This window comes from Magallana gigas, chromosome 3, assembly GCF_963853765.1.
Source record: "Magallana gigas chromosome 3, xbMagGiga1.1, whole genome shotgun sequence".
Classification (NCBI taxonomy): domain Eukaryota; kingdom Metazoa; phylum Mollusca; class Bivalvia; order Ostreida; family Ostreidae; genus Magallana; species Magallana gigas.
In genome coordinates this window covers 9705683-9723147 of record NC_088855.1, presented here as the reverse complement: position 1 = coordinate 9723147, position 17465 = coordinate 9705683, and the positions used below count along the sequence as shown (strand labels likewise).

At 33.1% G+C, this 17465-nt stretch overlaps 1 protein-coding gene and 1 long non-coding RNA gene across 2 annotated transcripts; both read right to left on the bottom strand.

Annotated features, from left to right (window-relative positions):
• Positions 1-302: 302 nt before the first annotated feature.
• LOC136273310 (uncharacterized) lies at positions 303-1497 on the bottom strand. The gene is made up of 4 exons (XR_010711491.1): positions 1288-1497; positions 1102-1141; positions 893-999; positions 303-568 (listed from the first exon to the last, which is right to left on the bottom strand). It is a non-coding gene; the product is annotated as an uncharacterized lncRNA (long non-coding RNA).
• Positions 1498-1641: 144 nt separating this feature from the next.
• LOC136273293 (uncharacterized) lies at positions 1642-15769 on the bottom strand. The gene is made up of 7 exons (XM_066077699.1): positions 15716-15769; positions 7548-8206; positions 5020-5262; positions 4597-4917; positions 3248-3373; positions 1900-2271; positions 1642-1799 (listed from the first exon to the last, which is right to left on the bottom strand). The coding sequence occupies exons 2-7, from the start codon at positions 8131-8133 to the stop codon at positions 1642-1644; spliced, it is 1806 nt and encodes a 601-aa protein (XP_065933771.1). The 5' UTR covers positions 8134-8206; positions 15716-15769.
• Between the last annotated feature and the right edge of the window lie 1696 nt (positions 15770-17465).

Below are 17465 nucleotides of genomic sequence, written 5' to 3'. Positions count from 1 at the left end.
CAAAGATGATGTTAACTTCATCTTGGTCAATGATCTCAAAACAGTTTATGACACCCCCCCCCCCGTTCCAAAAATGCTGTATAACGTTCAAACAACTGACAGATCTTTGCATAGATTCATAAGTCTGTCATACAGTACACGTGAATTGACAACCAGAGAGATAAACATGTTTTGACAATATTTGACAATATTTTCTGATTAAAGCGGCCATATCAACTTAATAACCTTTTTTGCCTGGAGTATAATAACACAATATGAGAAAAAGTTCTGCAACATAATAAGTTACTAGGTATGATAAATTAAATAAATATGACAGAAATATGATGTAAGGTACATGTATTTTTAAAAAAAATCTTACTCTTCGAAATAAAATTTTGCACTGATAAAAATGAACTATTTCTATTCTCTTCATGATATACGTATTGTCTTCCTCCCAATGTAGATTAGCAAGTTCCCGGTAAGATAGCACCAATTCCACACAAATGCAACCTGCTACGTCATTGAATTCATCATTATCTGTGTAATCAAAAACCATATCTTCGATTTCTTTGAATAGTTTTTGAATTTCCTGTTAAAATAGAAAAAAGGTTTTTTTTAAAGAAATGTTAAGAAATGAGAACATTTGTCTTTAATTAAAGGAATATTCATATCTAAAACGAATGCATTTCGATTACTTTAATAATAGAACAGTTGTGACATGATATCTGATAGAAAATGTATATAATTATGTAATACGACATCCCAGTTATATAGATGAAAAACAAATAAATTGCGCGTATCGATATCTTAATTTTCTGATGTTTTCATGGCTAACCGCATGCTACAATTTTATCCTAAATCTGACGGGAACTGGTCATTAAAAAAGTACAACTTGAGACAAACAAGTGCTTACCTTCGGTTCATATGGACCATGGATAACATTTATCCAATATTCTCTAGATAGAATCAATGGAAATATTGGACCCAGGAAAAAGTCTTCATTGTTCTCAAGGAGACGGACTATAAATAAATAAATATAACACACTGATATTTCTCAAGAAATTTCCATTTAATATTTCTAACACATTGGTAATGTTCAAAAGTGTAATAAGATATACATACTTTTGCAAAAACACTTCAAAACGTAAAATTTATCTGCACACTGAAAATATTAAAAAAAAAAAAAAAAGGCATAAGATTCATTGCTTATTATCATTTTTAAAACATTTTAGATTTGAGTGCGTTATCAACGAGATAGATAGATAGATAGATAGATAGATAGATAGATAGATAGATAGATAGATAGACCTTTTCAAAAATATCCTTCAATTGATTGAACACGTCCTTGTCTTCATCTGCCACTTCATGGAACACACTACGAGCAACGGCCTTTGCCTCTAAATGGTTTCCAGAGTTCAGATAACTCATTGCAATTTGAAGGTTTCGACTGATGTTCTCCTCAGGTGTTGGTCTCTCGTATTCTTCTGTTATATCTATTGCAGGATCACTGTCACTATTATTTCGACCTATTTATTTTAAAACTTTTTGCGTTTGAAATATTATCTTGAACAGCCTTAAACAGTTAATGGTATAATCACTTATTTATGTAAATTATCTTTTTATTATATTTTATCTTTTTAATTTCCTTTCATTAAAAATAATTCAAGTACCATTGTGATATTCCAACACTGCTTTCACTTTCAACTGTTTGATCTCTTTTGTGTTATTTTCACCCAACAGTGCCTGGACAAGTTCTGGGAATTTACCATCCTCCATGACCTCTTGAATCTTTGATCCGGGACTCAAATAGAATACAATACCTACATTTACATAGATCAATTATTTACCAACCCCATTTTACATTAAATACCAATAAATATTTCAAAATAAAATGAATTCGCATAAATAGAGTTTGCAAACCTTTTTCGTCGTTTTTATCGAATTCTTCGTCCATTGATGTATTTATCAATACACCAATTCTGCAGAAGGAAATATTTGACAACATTTCTGCCACGTTGTTCAACTGTAATATCTTTTGAAGTAAAACTACTATTGGTCCCTCATTTTGCACAAGGTGCCCATATGTTAAACATGCAACGGTCTTTAAAATAACATGGGTTGCTGATTTTCCCCGCAGTATGTCCACAATTTGTAAATGACAGTCTGTTGCCAAGGATACATTCATTGAATTTGAAAAATCTTCATGGTCGATGGCAGTCTGAATATCCGTAAATTGTATGTTTTTTGGTTCAACAATTTCTCCTTTAATCTGCACTCGTATGTTTTCATCAACTTAAATTTAAAAAAAATATGGTCAAGCTGTAAAGCTGAATTGACTTCCTCGCGGAAGCGAATTAGGGCCGCAGCAGTCTTTTTTTTTTTTGTTGGTTAATTTGTTTTAACAAAATTGGGTATTTGTCATAACAGGTTAATGATTTGTTATATGATATTAGTAATTTGCTAAAACAGATTATCAGTTATTTGTTATACCAAATTATTAGTTTAATGTAACAAACTATTCATTTATTTAAACAAATTATTAGAGTATTTGAAAGATGAGATTGATAATGTGAAGAGTTTAAATGAGTTCAATTGGACGAGATGATAGGCATCTTGTACATGGCTTTGCGTGGATCGTTGCAATTTGTGAATAAATGTCACTTGATAGTCCTCAGGAAAAAATCAAACACTTATTTGGTGTGGTACTGACTGACTACAGAAATATATTGAGTCGATCAGTGAGCTTTGTAATCTGCGATTACCCAAGTTTGTAAATTAAAATTTTGTTCCGCACTCAACTGATTTGTTTCTTACAAGATCAAAAGAAGAAACTTTTTAAAGAATATACCTTATATAGATACAAGTATGCCTCATATAAAAGAGCACCCTTCCTTAAATGCAGCATAAGACCAATAGAATACAGTGAATTTCATTATAGGAGTAGAACTCCCTTATCCATTAAGATGCCTGCTGAAATGTCTAAGAATTCGAAAGGAATAATTATTTTATCAAAAAAATACATATTCACTTTATGATCTTTATTTCTGCTTTTGTTTGGTGTCTCGTTAATTATCATAACCATGTCCCTACTAGTATTCAAATAATAGAGGACCACAGTAACTTAAATTAGGGTAAATTTACTCTTTGGTTAAAAAATCAACCTTGAGAAGGGGCAAAAAATACATTTTTAGAAAGGGCAAAAATGAATATAATATTATAGTAACACAGAGGATTTAAAGATGATGACATATTATGTACGAATACTGACCATCCGTCTTAAAACTGTGCTCGATCATTTCTTTTAGAGAATCTGAAACAAACACATCCACATCACCGATAGTTTTGCCCAACTTCAATGTCACATGACTAAAAAGAACAAAGTTCAGTCTCAAATCTGTAAAAGAAAGAAATAACAGTACTGATTAACACCTGTTATCTTTAATAATAAAGGGTGTTTTCCAGATTTTCAAAATTATGATTTTGTTTTATTATCTAAGTATATTTGAGTGTTGCAGATGGCATTATATATATATATATATATATATATATATATATATATATATATATATATATATATATATATATATGTGTGTAGATAAATAAAGCCTTGGTACAGCAAAAAATACTTAAATAAATAAAACAGAATGCGACAGTCCAAATTTGTAACTACACATAATCCGTGTAACCATAATATTTTTAAATCAGCAAAACGTTTTTTTCCAATATTAGAACAATCAGAAAATATGAAAAAACTGTTAAACCAATCATCTATCATAAACAGCAGAAGACAAGCGCCGAATCTGAGGAAAATTCTCTCCAAAGCAAAGTTCTCGTCCAGCAATACTATTTCCATCAAAAAGTGCGGCGACCCCCGATGTGGAACATGTGACCTTATACAGGAGGGAGAAGGAATAATATTAAAAAGCGGCCAAATTTTAAAACCTAATGCCCCAATGAACTGCAAATCGTCTAATTTGATATATTGTGCGACTTGTCCAACATGTGGAGAAAATTATATTGGCCAGACTAACCAGCTCAACGCCCGAGTGAGAGTCCACAAACAACAAATAAAGGACGAAACAGTGAGAAACACTCCATGTTCGGAACATTTTGCAAAGTGCGGAAAGGGAACATTTAAAATATTTCCGTTTTACAAAATGTGGACTTCAAATGCAATCGCCCGAACCACAAAAGAGGACTATTTTATTAAAATATTTAACCCGAAACTTAATCGAAAATAGATTTATCATATATATAATTTTTTATATGTATTGTATTATATGTCTATGCATTGCTTAACGGCGTTGATAAAGTTCACGCCATCGCTACCTTGATGTACATTGTGACGTCATAATGAACTTTAAAAACACGACGTCATTGACAACGTTACAAACAACGTTTTTAATTTTGTATAACTGTCTGAAGAGCCGACATGGCTGAAAGCGCTAACAGTAAACAATTTATTTAATTTGGACTGTCGCATTCTGTTTTATTTATTTAATATATATATATATATATATATATATATATATATATATATATATATATATATATATATATATATATATATATATATATATATATATATATAACTCACACACACAAAGTGTCACATACCTGGTTTGTCTAAATATTCGCAGGGTTGGTAATAATACCCGAAAATGTCCAGTCTATCTACATTGTTGTCATGAAGGACTTGAAATGCATTGCTGTGACTCATCAGGCATTCTACCAAGCGCTCCATTCTTAGCGATAAGTCAACTTTTGATGCAGTGATTCTTACATCAACAATGAGACAAGCGTTTCTGGTAGAAACAACCTCTACCGAATATTCTTGTAAACGCCTGTCCTCGTTTATATCGCTGATTGATGAATTTCCTATATTTGCCGCTATTTCCTTGAAACCCTTGCCTGGACTGTGCAGTGTGAGCCTTACATCTGAATATAGTATATTTTCAGTGGTTTTGGTTTGATTTTATTTTTAATTAATTATCAATATATGAAATTTACTTTAAGAGGATTAACAACAAAGATATATACCTCTCCCTTCAATATTTAAGCTAGATTTGCCTTTTATTTGGTCAACTAAAGTTATGGCAATTTTGCAATTTTCTCCTTGTTGATTTATTACGAAAGTTTTTGGGGCTCGTTGAACTGCATTCCGGGACGAGAATCTATTTTCTTGTCCTAACTGGTTGCAGACAATGGTCTCGGTCGAATCTTCTGATGATATATGCTGTATTGAGTTTTTTAAACCAATTTGGTTATTAACAGTCGCTCTTCCTGGAAAGTATTTTATTTTGATGCATTATTAGAATGAAGAGTTGACGGTGCGCATGTTTTATATGTACCAATAAGAATACTGTATAATTTAGTGTTTTCCTGAAAGAAGCATGTTCAAATTTTCCCTTGTTGTCTCAAACGCTAAGATGTAACAAATTTAAAGGGACTTAGACACGATATCAGATGAAAGTTTTATTTTTTTTTTTATGTATAAAATAGTTTTCTTTGTATTTTAAATGATTCACTAAAATCTAAATGTTAGAAGTAATTTTAGAAGCAAGATACAGAGGAGAGAAATCGTCGTTATGTAAACAAAGCTCGAGTCTTTTATTTGTTTACAAATAATGTAAAGTAAAGAAAATGCCATATCTAAGACAAAATAACTTGTGAAAACGAAATATGCTGAGTCAATGTGTTTATAAATAATTTCATCAACAACAAAGAGCAGCATTAGATTGAAACTTATACGTATGTAAACAATAATAGAACTCGAGCTTTGTTTACAAAACAAAAAATTCTAATCTCTGTAACTTGCATGTCACTCAATATTTTACTTAAATCATTGAAAACATCTATATTAACAATTCTAGACATAAAAATTAAAGAAAAAAATAAATTTTGAAAAATTGAGCTTAAATCGTGTCTTAGTCCCTTTAAAAAGACGTTAAATGTAATATACATGTAGTTTTAATTTGCAACGAATCGTGCTTCTACTATTGTTTAAAAATGAACAAGATGGAACCTATATTGCATCCTCAAAAACACGATGGGAAAATGATATTTGACTAGAATATTATCTCAATATTCTTATTAACAAGAGGCCAATTGGCCTTGACGGTCATCTGAGTAGCATATAACCCATACACAAACTTGTTGAGGAGTCTGATATATTCATTTTATAAGGTTTCATTCTTGAGTAAAAAAGTTATAAATTTTTAATGACGACCACCTGCCTGCCGTAAATCTTTCAAAAAGAACTATGTTACCTATAATTTTTGCGAAAAACTTAAAGATCTGATCTACAAAATCATGAATTCAGTTTTCCTTTCAGGTGTGTGGGAGTAAAGAATATGATTTTTTAACATTATATGCATTAACACCTATATATATGCATTTTGGCCCTGCCCTAGAGTCAAAACCCATACTCCAGGGGACATGAAAATCAAAACTTCAGTAGAAGACGCCCTGATAAACATAATTATAAGTAAGTTTTTCATACAGATGAGTGAGAATAGAGAAGAAAATTTTTAAACATTATATGCATTAACACTATATTGCCATATTGCCCCCCCCCCCCCCAATGTCCTGAATCCTTAATCCAGGGGCCATGAATTTCACAATTTAGGCAGAGGAGTTAGTGGACATCATAACCATGTATCTAGTTTTTTGCCCACATGTGTGGCAGTAGAGAAGAAGATTTTCTAAGATTTAAGACATTTTTACTATATGAACTGAACCCCTAACAAAGGGGTCAAGAATTTCACAATTTTGTAGAGGGCCTCATGGACATTATAACCAGGCATTTAGTTTTTAACATATATATATATGAAAGTAGAGAAGAAGATTTTCTAAGATTTAATACATTTTTACTATATAGCCATATTGGCCCCACCCTAAAGCCTGAACCCCTGACCCAGGGGTCATGAATTTCACAATTTTGGTACAGTGCCTCATGGACATCATAACCAGATATTTAGTTTTTAACAAATATATATGGGAGTAGCGAAGAAGATTTTCTAAGATTTCATACATTTTACTATATGGCCATATTGGCCCTACCCTAGAGCCTGAACCCCTCACCCAGGGTCATGAATTTCACAATTTTGGTAGAGGGCCTCATGGACATCATACCCAGACATTTAGTTTAACAAATAAATATGGGAGTAGAGAAGAAGATTTACTAAGATTTCATACATTTTTACTATATGGCCATATTGGCCCCACCCTAGAGCCTGAACCCCTGACCCAGGGGCCATGAATTTCACAATTTTGGTAGAGGGCTTCATGGACATCATAACTTTGCAACCAGTTTTTTCTTCACATGTATGGGAGTAGAGAAGAAGTTCTCTGAAAAATTGGCTTTTTTTCATATTTGGACCAACAAGTGGTGTCCCGGGGGTGGTAGAGCCATGAATTTCACAATTTAGATTCCTCTTTCCATAGAGATTTCTCACACCAAAAATGGTAACAATCAGCCACGACGCACGACGCACGACCGAAAACGGATAGCAATAGGTCACCTGAGTTTACTAAGTTAATAGTTAAATACATGTAGTACAATATACCGGTAACATCCTTTTCTATCCTTTTTAGAAATTTCTTCCCAATTTTTGGACAGGTATTGCTCAAACGACCAGCTACATCTCGCAAAGTACTCCAAATCATTTGATTGTCTCTGTTTGAAATTTCTCTCTCCTTATTGCGTGAAAGATACTGGCGATAAAGCAGCACAAGTTGTAAAATATTATCGCCTGTGTTTTGGAAATTCGATAAACTGCTTTCTTCCTTTGATCTCCATCCAACTGAGGGACGGTCACAATATTCATCACAAACACCGGATTCGAATATGTTGCAAAGCAATTCAAAACTAAACTTTTTAGAAATGGCACTTTCACTTTCTATCAATCTTTGGTCTTCTTCTGATATAATACCGTTAGAATTCTCCGATGTATATGCCTCTGGTGGAATTTTTTCAACAAGAACTGCATAGCTCGAAAAGTAGTTCTCTAACAAACTTCGCAGAATTTTCCTGCAGTCGTTTTCAAAAAATTTCCACAGTTCAAAAAAATTTGCCTTGTCTTCAGCATCTGATTCTGAAGATTCACTTGATTCACTCTCAGTTTTATATATTTTCTCAGTTGTTGTTTCCATCTCAAATTATTATGTTTTATGAAGTTTTTCATGTTCATTGCCTTTCAATATTTGTAACAGTCGTCCTTTTTTTCTGTAACAAACAAGTTATCGTAATATATTCTCTTTTAGGATCAGGTGATTTCACTCTAGCCATAACCAGATTAAGCATTTATTTTTAAATAAATCTTTGAAATATATCTCTGAAAAATGTAATTATTTGTGTCGGGTACGTGTTCATGAGGAGAAGTAAAGAAAAATTTTATGTTCGGTGGAAGAGTCAGTTAGTTCTTTATCAAATATATTTACTTTCAATATAAAGGTGCATGTAGAAATTATATGTCTGTATTATTTTTATAAAATAAAAAAGATATTTTTTAAAATTGTTCTGTTTTAATACCACGTACATCTTGATTTCAATCAGTTTACACATTTGTCCTTATAATCAAAGTACTGAAATGAAATGAAAACCGGTGTTATATAGTGCCTTTTCCCCCTAGCCATCTTTCCCCCCGGAAAAATGGCTATATAGCAGTTTTTCCCCCACGGAAAGCTGACTATATAGTGGGCTTTCCCCCTTTTTATTGCCAGATTACCCCCACGGAAAACCTACTATATAGTTGATTTTCCCCCATTTTTACTTTCCGGCCATGTTTATTGCGGACCATTCGTGACAATAATTTACAATAACTGATATGATATTAATTTCTTACAAAAAAGGATAATTATGGTATTTATTAATATATGGAATAAAATAAATGGTTCTTCAACCCCAAATATGAACTAAGGCATGCGCCTTCATAACATGCATGTGTCATCATCTTTTATTTCACCTGTTCTCACCCCTTTTTGAAACACCTTTTACACGGATTTCGGAATACCTCGAATCTTTTTCATCTAATCGATGCTTATTTACAGTTTTGACTTCGACGTTATGAACACGTGAGAACACATTTGAGTGAAAATACGCCGGTTTGGAAATTTAATTTTCCAATGTATTACCATCAATGTATAAGCTTCTCCCAGGGAACTAACTGACCAATCTTGACTTAATTTTGAAGAGGAAGGGAATAAAAAGTGGAAATGTATTACTCCCTTCGTCCAAAAGGATATCAATTTAGAATTGACGATCTTAAAACAATTATATATTTCTTCTTCTAAATATCAAACGGGAGACAGGATGCAATGATATGATGAGAAACTGAAATGTTTTAGTTTTACTTTGATTGATTGGGTTCTAAATCATGGTATTTTAATTATGTATTAAAAGCGTGTGTAAAGTTAGTGTTTGCCATTTCGTTTTAAAGTTACGCATATTCATATTTTTAAGCACATTTCTACGAAACGCGAGATATTATGATGTAAACATTTTAAAAAACAATGAAATGTCTTCACAACCAGAACAATGTCGGTATCTTTGCTGGTTACTTTGGAAAATGTGAAATGGAGCCTGAACTAACTTTATGTTTATATTGTCACTCACTATTTGCTAATTTTTCCACTTTTAAGTTTGCAACGTGATTTATAAATATACAATTTTGAAAACGATGCTATATAAATCAAGATATACGATTCAATTACCTAAAAAAATTATACTATTTGTTTCATATTTTTGCAATAAAGATTTACTTGTGTACCATATTATTTCTTCGAACAATTAAACAAGGGCAATTAAAACAAAACAAAAAAACAACCAACACATATATTGTGATAAGCTGACTTTTTTTTTTTAAATATAAGCTTGTTCTTCTAATCAACTAACAAGTAAAAAAGTCGTATATGCGCTTAGGTTGGTTATTTATTTTTGACGTTTCTCCTTTTATGATAAAAATTTTATTGATTTATTTTTAGTTATTTATTTTTGATTTTCGGTTTCTCCTTTTATGATAAAAATGTTATTGATTTATTTATCTAATTATTTATTATATCATTAGTCATCTTATGAATTGATTAAATGTTTTGAAAAATAATGAATTCTACCCGCGTACCTTTTTTAAAAATTTTGTTCGTAAATTTAAAAAAAAGCAGCAGAATTAAACGTAATTTTCAATCAATTTGATAAAGAAATATATGAGTGATTGTGTATTTTTAAATGATGTTTAAACTTTTAAATGACCGTACAAATATGTTCATGTGGTCATCTATAGTTTTCGAGATATGGGGCCCTAAAAATACATATTCTTTATAATTGGATTTCAAACATCGGGCTCGAAAACAACAAAGGCTCATACCCTGCATGGGGGCTTAAATTTTCGGTGTCATCTACTAGTGGTATACCACTATCACTGTGAAAATATGGTTAATTGGTCATCTCGAGAATTTGAGATTCGGGTCCGCACTTATAGAACACTATTCAATCATTATAATGGGGTTTTAAACATCTGGCCCTGAAAGATCAAGGGCCCCTACCCTGAGGGCTGAAATTTTCAGAGTCATCTTCAAGTGGTAAACTGCCACTATAAAAATATGGTGATATGGTCATCTCTAGTTTATGAGACATTGGACCCTAAAAAATATGCACTTTAATTATTATAATTGGATTTTAAAAATCGGGCTCTGAAACATCGGGAACAAAATTTCTCTAAAACAGAGGTTTAGCCTGGAAGAAATTTTCACAAACAAACAAACAGTCTGATAAATTTATCAAGAAATTCTTAAAACATTGTCTATAAAAATAATAAATCAGAAAAACGAAACTTAACCTGTACAGATGAATGCAGATATACATGTATGCAACCTGGGAGTGTAGAAACATTGATTTTAATCCTTACTGGATTTCCATAAATATGTTTTATGAAATCTGAACCAAACACGTGAGGGAGAAACCCTACTATGGGGGAAAAGCTACTATATAGTAGCTTTTCCCCCCGGGGGGAAAGGCTACTATATAGTAGGTTTTCCGGGGGGAAAGCTACTATGGGGGAAAAACTGCTATACAACACCGGCTCTTTCGTGTGTATGTGTATTGTGTAGTGAAGACTCTCTCTCTCTCTCTCTCTCTCTCTCTCTCTCTGTTTTTATTTTGCGCAGTTGTGAGACACTTGTAATTTGAATGAATATAGCCTGGACTTTGCTTTTAGCAAAGCCCGGCAAAAAATCGATAATACGCATTTTTCTTCATTGTAAAATGCTAATGGCGTCATTTATCGATTTTTCAAATATATCCTGTCCAGATAAAATATTTCCTTATGAGGGTCCCGTGTCTTCTCATATTATCACTTGTCAGGATGCATGTAAAGGCTGGTAAATAATTATATTGTGTTGGCATGGAATATTATCTCAGTCCAACAACATTCAAATTATGCCGAATCATTAGCATTAGTATAGGGTTATCAGTAATAAAAAGGAAAAGAAATACAGCTTTTAAAAATGTGAGCTAAAGTATTGATCTTTTTTTCTTCGTTCGCGCTCTCTATATCTCTCTGATGTAATGATGACCAAAAAAATCCCAAACATTACAGTTTAATAAGTGCATGATTGCATAGCTTTGAAATCCGTCAGAAAAATCATACAGTTAGTAAGATCGACATTTTCAACCATACTTTTCTGAATTATTCAAATTTGATTTTATTTTAGATATACAACTTTTAGGCAGAAGCGCAATTTTTACCATATTCCAGGGGTTTTTTTTCAATCTTCTGATCAGCCAATATAACTTAGTACCGTGAAATTTATTTAAAGGTAAATGATTTAAATTTCATTGTGCCATTTTTAATGTTCAGTATGATTAATTTGAGTATTTTTAATGCTTTGCCAAAATTTAAAAGTCAAATACTAAATATTGAGTTACATGCCAGATACCGAGTTTGAAATTCTTTGATTTGTAAACAAAGCTCGTTATTGTTTACATATATAATGTTTTTATTGGTATAACTTTCAATCAAATGTTGCTTTCTTGTATTGATTATACATGTATTATTTATGTACACATTGAATCAGTCTATAGTGTTTGTCACGGTCATTTTGTCAAAAAAAATGGTAATTCCATATCTTACACTACTTGTAACAAAAATTATACATGACCCGAGCTTTGTTTACCGAACAATGAACAATGAATTTTTATCTCTGTTTCTCTTTTAAACCTTGACTTCTAACGTTCAACTTTTGGTCAATCATTCAAAATTCGGAAGTAAACAATTTTAAACATCAAAATATAAAAAAAATATTGATCTTAAATCGTGTCCGAGTCCCTTTAAGGACTACGTGTCACTTCCTTCGTAGTGATTTATTTGGCATTTGCACTGTATGTTTAAATATTTTTATTCCATTCAGCAAATGTGACTGGTGTTCGGTACTGTATAGATATTGGTTACACATAACAATTTTGTAGCGCAATCGTTTGGACAATTTAGGATACTATACTAGCGGAAAAAAGAAACTGTGCATTATTAAATTTAGTATAATTTTTCTATATCTATTGTTTGTATTTATAAAATTTAAACAATCGATAATGATAATGTTTTTGACAATATCGGATGGTAACCGTCCGGCTGCACGGACTTTTTCATGTTTAGTGAGCACCCGTTGTTTATTGAAGAATTTGTACGCACGAGTTTTACGGGCCAATACTGTTTGGAATAAGAACTGTAAAGAATTTGTTTAAACTTTTTTTGTTAAGCAAATCACTTTAGTTTCAACAAAATTGTCCTCCTATGTCATGCCACGACTTAACGAAAACCAACGTAATCGTGCTGTTAGGATGCTGCAAGCTGGAATGGCAAAAAATACTGTAGCAAGACGTCGACAATTTGGTGAAGGTAGCGTTATGGTGTGGGGTGGAATATCAGCACGTGGAAGGACCCCTCTACAAATTGTCAATGGAAATCTCACAGCAAGACAACGCAAGACCACACGTTGCACGTGTAGTCAGGGACTTGTTTGTTCAACAGAATGTCGTTGTCTTGTCTTGGCCAGCTGTTTCCCCCGATTTGTCGCCGATCGAGCACGTTTGGGATGAAATGGAAAGACGTTTACGCCGTTTACCAAATCAGCCAGTGACATTGGCTGGTTTAGGCCAGGCTTTAACCAACATCTGGAACAACATCCCTCAAGCATTTCTGAACACTTTAGTGGCATTATTGAAGCGTCGCTGTCAAGCATGCGTGAACGCAAATGATGGTCACAAATTCAGTTTCAAATAACAGTGAATTTCGATTGTGCTGAAATTGACGTTATTCGACGTTGACATTAATGTGTTATGAGATGTTGTTACGAATACATGTGTTAACAGTATTACAAAAAATAAAACAAAAAATGCACAGTTTCTTTTTTCCGCTAGTATATAAAATAATTTATCGACTGATAGGTGGTTGAAGTTTATTTACCGAGCATAGAAGGCAAAGTCGATATTCTTTTCTCAGCTTTCAGTCGTTACTAGTACGTATTTACAATTAAATCAATGAAATAGTCTTCATTCAACCTAACCTAGAAATTGTGAAGACATGGGAAGATGTGATCAAACTAGTTTGTCACATTAGCAAGTCTTTTGTCAAAATTAGAAGCCAAATAGAAAAATTCCCAGGAAAACTCTTAAAGTGAAAGAAACAGCAAACACATTTGAACACAATAAAAATTACAACATTAGGACGACGTGTTAGCAAAGGAAACAGGACAAGATATACATTTCGACTACTCAATATAACTAAATTAATTATTTGTAGAAAAATATCAAGTTTAAGAGACAAATTAAATATATTAACATACATTGCTGGAAAGAAAAGACTGGCTGAATATTTTAATAGTAGAATATATTGATAAAAACTGTAAAGTGTTAAATATTTAAAAATTTATTCTGAAAAATGTAGCGAGGTCAATAAATTTCCCCGCGGTAGTATTAAATGTTCACTTAAAAGGTTGGGACTGATTGCCTAAATTGGATATAATAGCCCGTTTGGGATATAATATAGCCAAAATGGGATATAGATATAAAGTGCAAAAAAAAAATCAAAAAAAAAAATCAAAGTACTGAAGTACTGAAAGCCGGGCTCTTTTGGTGTGTCTTTATGCAAATTGTGTAATAAAGACTGATAATCTCTCTCTCTCTCTCTCTCTCTCTCTCTCTCTCTCTCTCTCTCTCTCTCTCTCTCTCTCTCTCTCTCTCTCTCTTTTAATATCGGCAAAGCGTCAGAGAGCGATCAAATTTTGTAAGTGGCAATAAACAAAAATATGTCTGTCTAGTAGAAAAAAATTCAACAGTTGCTGCCTTGAATTTTGGAAAAAAGCGTTATATATTTAATCCCCATTTCTTCAACGCGCAGTAAAGCAGTTCATGGAAATTCATGCGCATTGTATGTGTCCAAAATGCATAGACTTGTTTTTAAAACACGTTATAAATAAGAAAGCTAAAAAAGAACGGCAATTCTCTCAAAATTTAAAAAAAGAAACAAAATGCTAACACTTTTGACAAAACGTGGCTCTTTGTGTAACTATTTGGTACAGCGGAAGCTTTTAATTTGACGCCGTTTGGATTTTTGTTTACTTTTGAAGTTGTGCTATTTTTAGTAACATTGGCGATTTGCCTGCCTTCAGCCAGGACTCTGCTTTCAGCAGAGTCCGGCTAAAAATTATTTTGAAATTTTTTACATAAATCCGCAATAATGTGTATCAAATGCAACAACTTTTGGTTAAGAAGTTTTTCTATATGTCTCTAGTTTGTAAAATTGATCCCCAAGAAGTTTTGGATATGCTGTGGGATCAATCTCCGTAATAGTACGGTTACAGAAAAAGTTGTTTACCGAAAGTTGTTACATTTCATCTATTCTAATGCGGATTCATATAAAAAAAATTCAAACTCCATTTTTTTTTGGCACTTTAAATCTATATCCCATTTGGGCTATTATATCCCGAACGGGTTATTATATCCCATTTGGACGATTGGTCCCAACCTGCTTGACATTCTTCATTTACTCTTTCAACAGAATGTCGCAGTACCTCTATTTCAGGAAAATCAAGTTACCTAACAAGGAGTGTATCAAATGGTGTTCCGATGGGGCCACTTCGACCTTCGCACTTTCGCCTTTAGATCGAGGTGCGAGAGTGCGAAGTTGCGAAGGCGAAAGTGCGAAGGTGCGACGGCGAAGGAGCGAAAGTGCGAAGATGTGACGGCGAAGCGCGAAGATGCGAAGGCGAAAGTGCGAAGTTGCGAAGGCGAAGAAGCGATTCTACTATCGCTCCTTCGCCTTCGCACTTTCGCAATTGATTAAAGAATTGATTAAAGAATTGAAAAGGTTTACTTATGCAGAAAACGTTACCGGTGTGCGCCGTGTTTTGTTGTGCTTAGAGGCGGTGAAAATATATGTAAACACTTAATGACAAAACGAAACTTGTTTTTTTTCTTTATAGTTTTCAAAAAAGAACTTGTATATAATTGAGTTTCTTTCCTGGCTTTCCTTATCTCTTTTCCGAATTTACAATTTTATCATTATTGTGACTAAAAATACACCTGTGCAGTTTTAACCGGACCTTACAGTTTTAATATAACATAAAAATATTTAAAAAAAGATTGTCTTATTTAGAAATTTAAAAGAACTTACGATATCAATTAATCATATCTACCACTCATTCATTCAAAGATGGTCTCGTTAATTTCTTATGTGTTACTTACCTGGAAAACAAACATGACAGAAAATATATCCACCATTATCATCGTTGACATGCGCATTCTAGTTAGAAGTTATATAAGATCTATGATAGCCTGCATGGTTCAAAGTGGATTTTTAAATTTAATCGATATATCAATAAATTCATTTGCCTACTTAAATGCTGTGCAGTGCGTTTAGTGTGTTGGTGTCTTTGTCTGTTTGTTTGTAATCCGTTGCTTTAACTGCAGTCAAGCTGTAATGCAGATAAAAGGAGAACAATATATAGGTCTCTCCCTGCCAGTACACAGCCTCTTCAGAACAAGTAACTTTTATGGTAGTTACAGGATGGATACTTGGCATCATCTGGACTCAGCAGAGGTCCGGGCAGAACTACATGGGCGGTGGATGAACAAGGCTCGGTGAGCATTGGAAGGCAAGTCGTCCAGGGGAAAGCACACTATGATTCAAGACTCGGTCGGTAGCGACCGAAAGTCGGTCAACAGAAGCCAGCCACACCGAGGAACGTACACCAGCAATCAAAACTTTTAGCTTTGTGTTGAATATGGAAATCGTCACCACATTGGAAAAGAGCACATAAGAGCAAAAGCTTTCTCCACTGGTCAGATGCCCTTATAACAAAGGACAAAGTCAACTGGAACCTTTATTGAGCTAGAACCCCGTTTCAAGGTTTTCTCCCAAATAACAAAAATCACTAGACAATTTAACACAGACAACCACCCCAAAACTAGGAAGCAGGTCCTGTGTAGGGAATGAGAATAAAATTTTGTAGTCATAGTTGACAGAAAGCTGCAAAGCTGAATCTTGCAAATCTTTGAAAGGGCAGTCCATGTACAACACTGGGAAAGAACAAACCATTGATAATGAATATATAGATATACTCAGCTTTGCAGAAGCAAGTTGTAACGATGCTGGAGAGACACGATATATCTGGAGAACTAGTTTTATATTCAGTGCGCACTGGCAAGGGAACTGTCTATAATGGGTGGCCAGATAACTAAGATGCCAAGAAAAGTCCAGCAGTCGCTTAGTGAGTAAATAGAACCCAATCAACGAAAATAATATTGTACTGATAAATAAAGCACATGAATGAAAGAGCTTCTATGCAAGAATCTATGAGATTTTAATTCCAAAGTAGAAAAGAACAATACCAGCAATGATGAAATTATGAAAGATCATTGCATTGGCATTATCAGTAAAAATGGGAAACCCTATCAAATCTTTATGATAACGAAAACTTTGGCATTGGCAGAACCATCATCTTTTCTAAGCCCTGTCACCTATACACGTAGCTACGTCGGTCTTAACAGACATGAGAAAGAAGCAACTTACATGCAAAATGTTTGAGTTTTGAATGACAATTGGCAGATTCAGCTGCTACTGGCAAAAATGAAACTTAAACTGAAACACACAAGCAAGAACACAATAGAACTGATATCCACAAGCAAATGACGAGATTGCATTGCAGCAATTCTTGGTAATACAATATGCAAGAATACATGATATTAGTTATAAACAGACATGAAAATAAATCACTTGTTTTATATTTAAAGCAATAGCAATGTACTAAAATAAAAAAAAGTTAACGTTAAAACGTAAAAATATGATATCTAGAACGAGTCTCCATTAATTACTGTAAACCAACTTTTATTTTTGTGAGAGAAAATTTCGCGAGGTTCGCGAGAGCATTGTCGGTGCGAACCAGTCATTAAATGTCTCTGGTAAATTATTGTTAAGATATCTACAATACCGGTA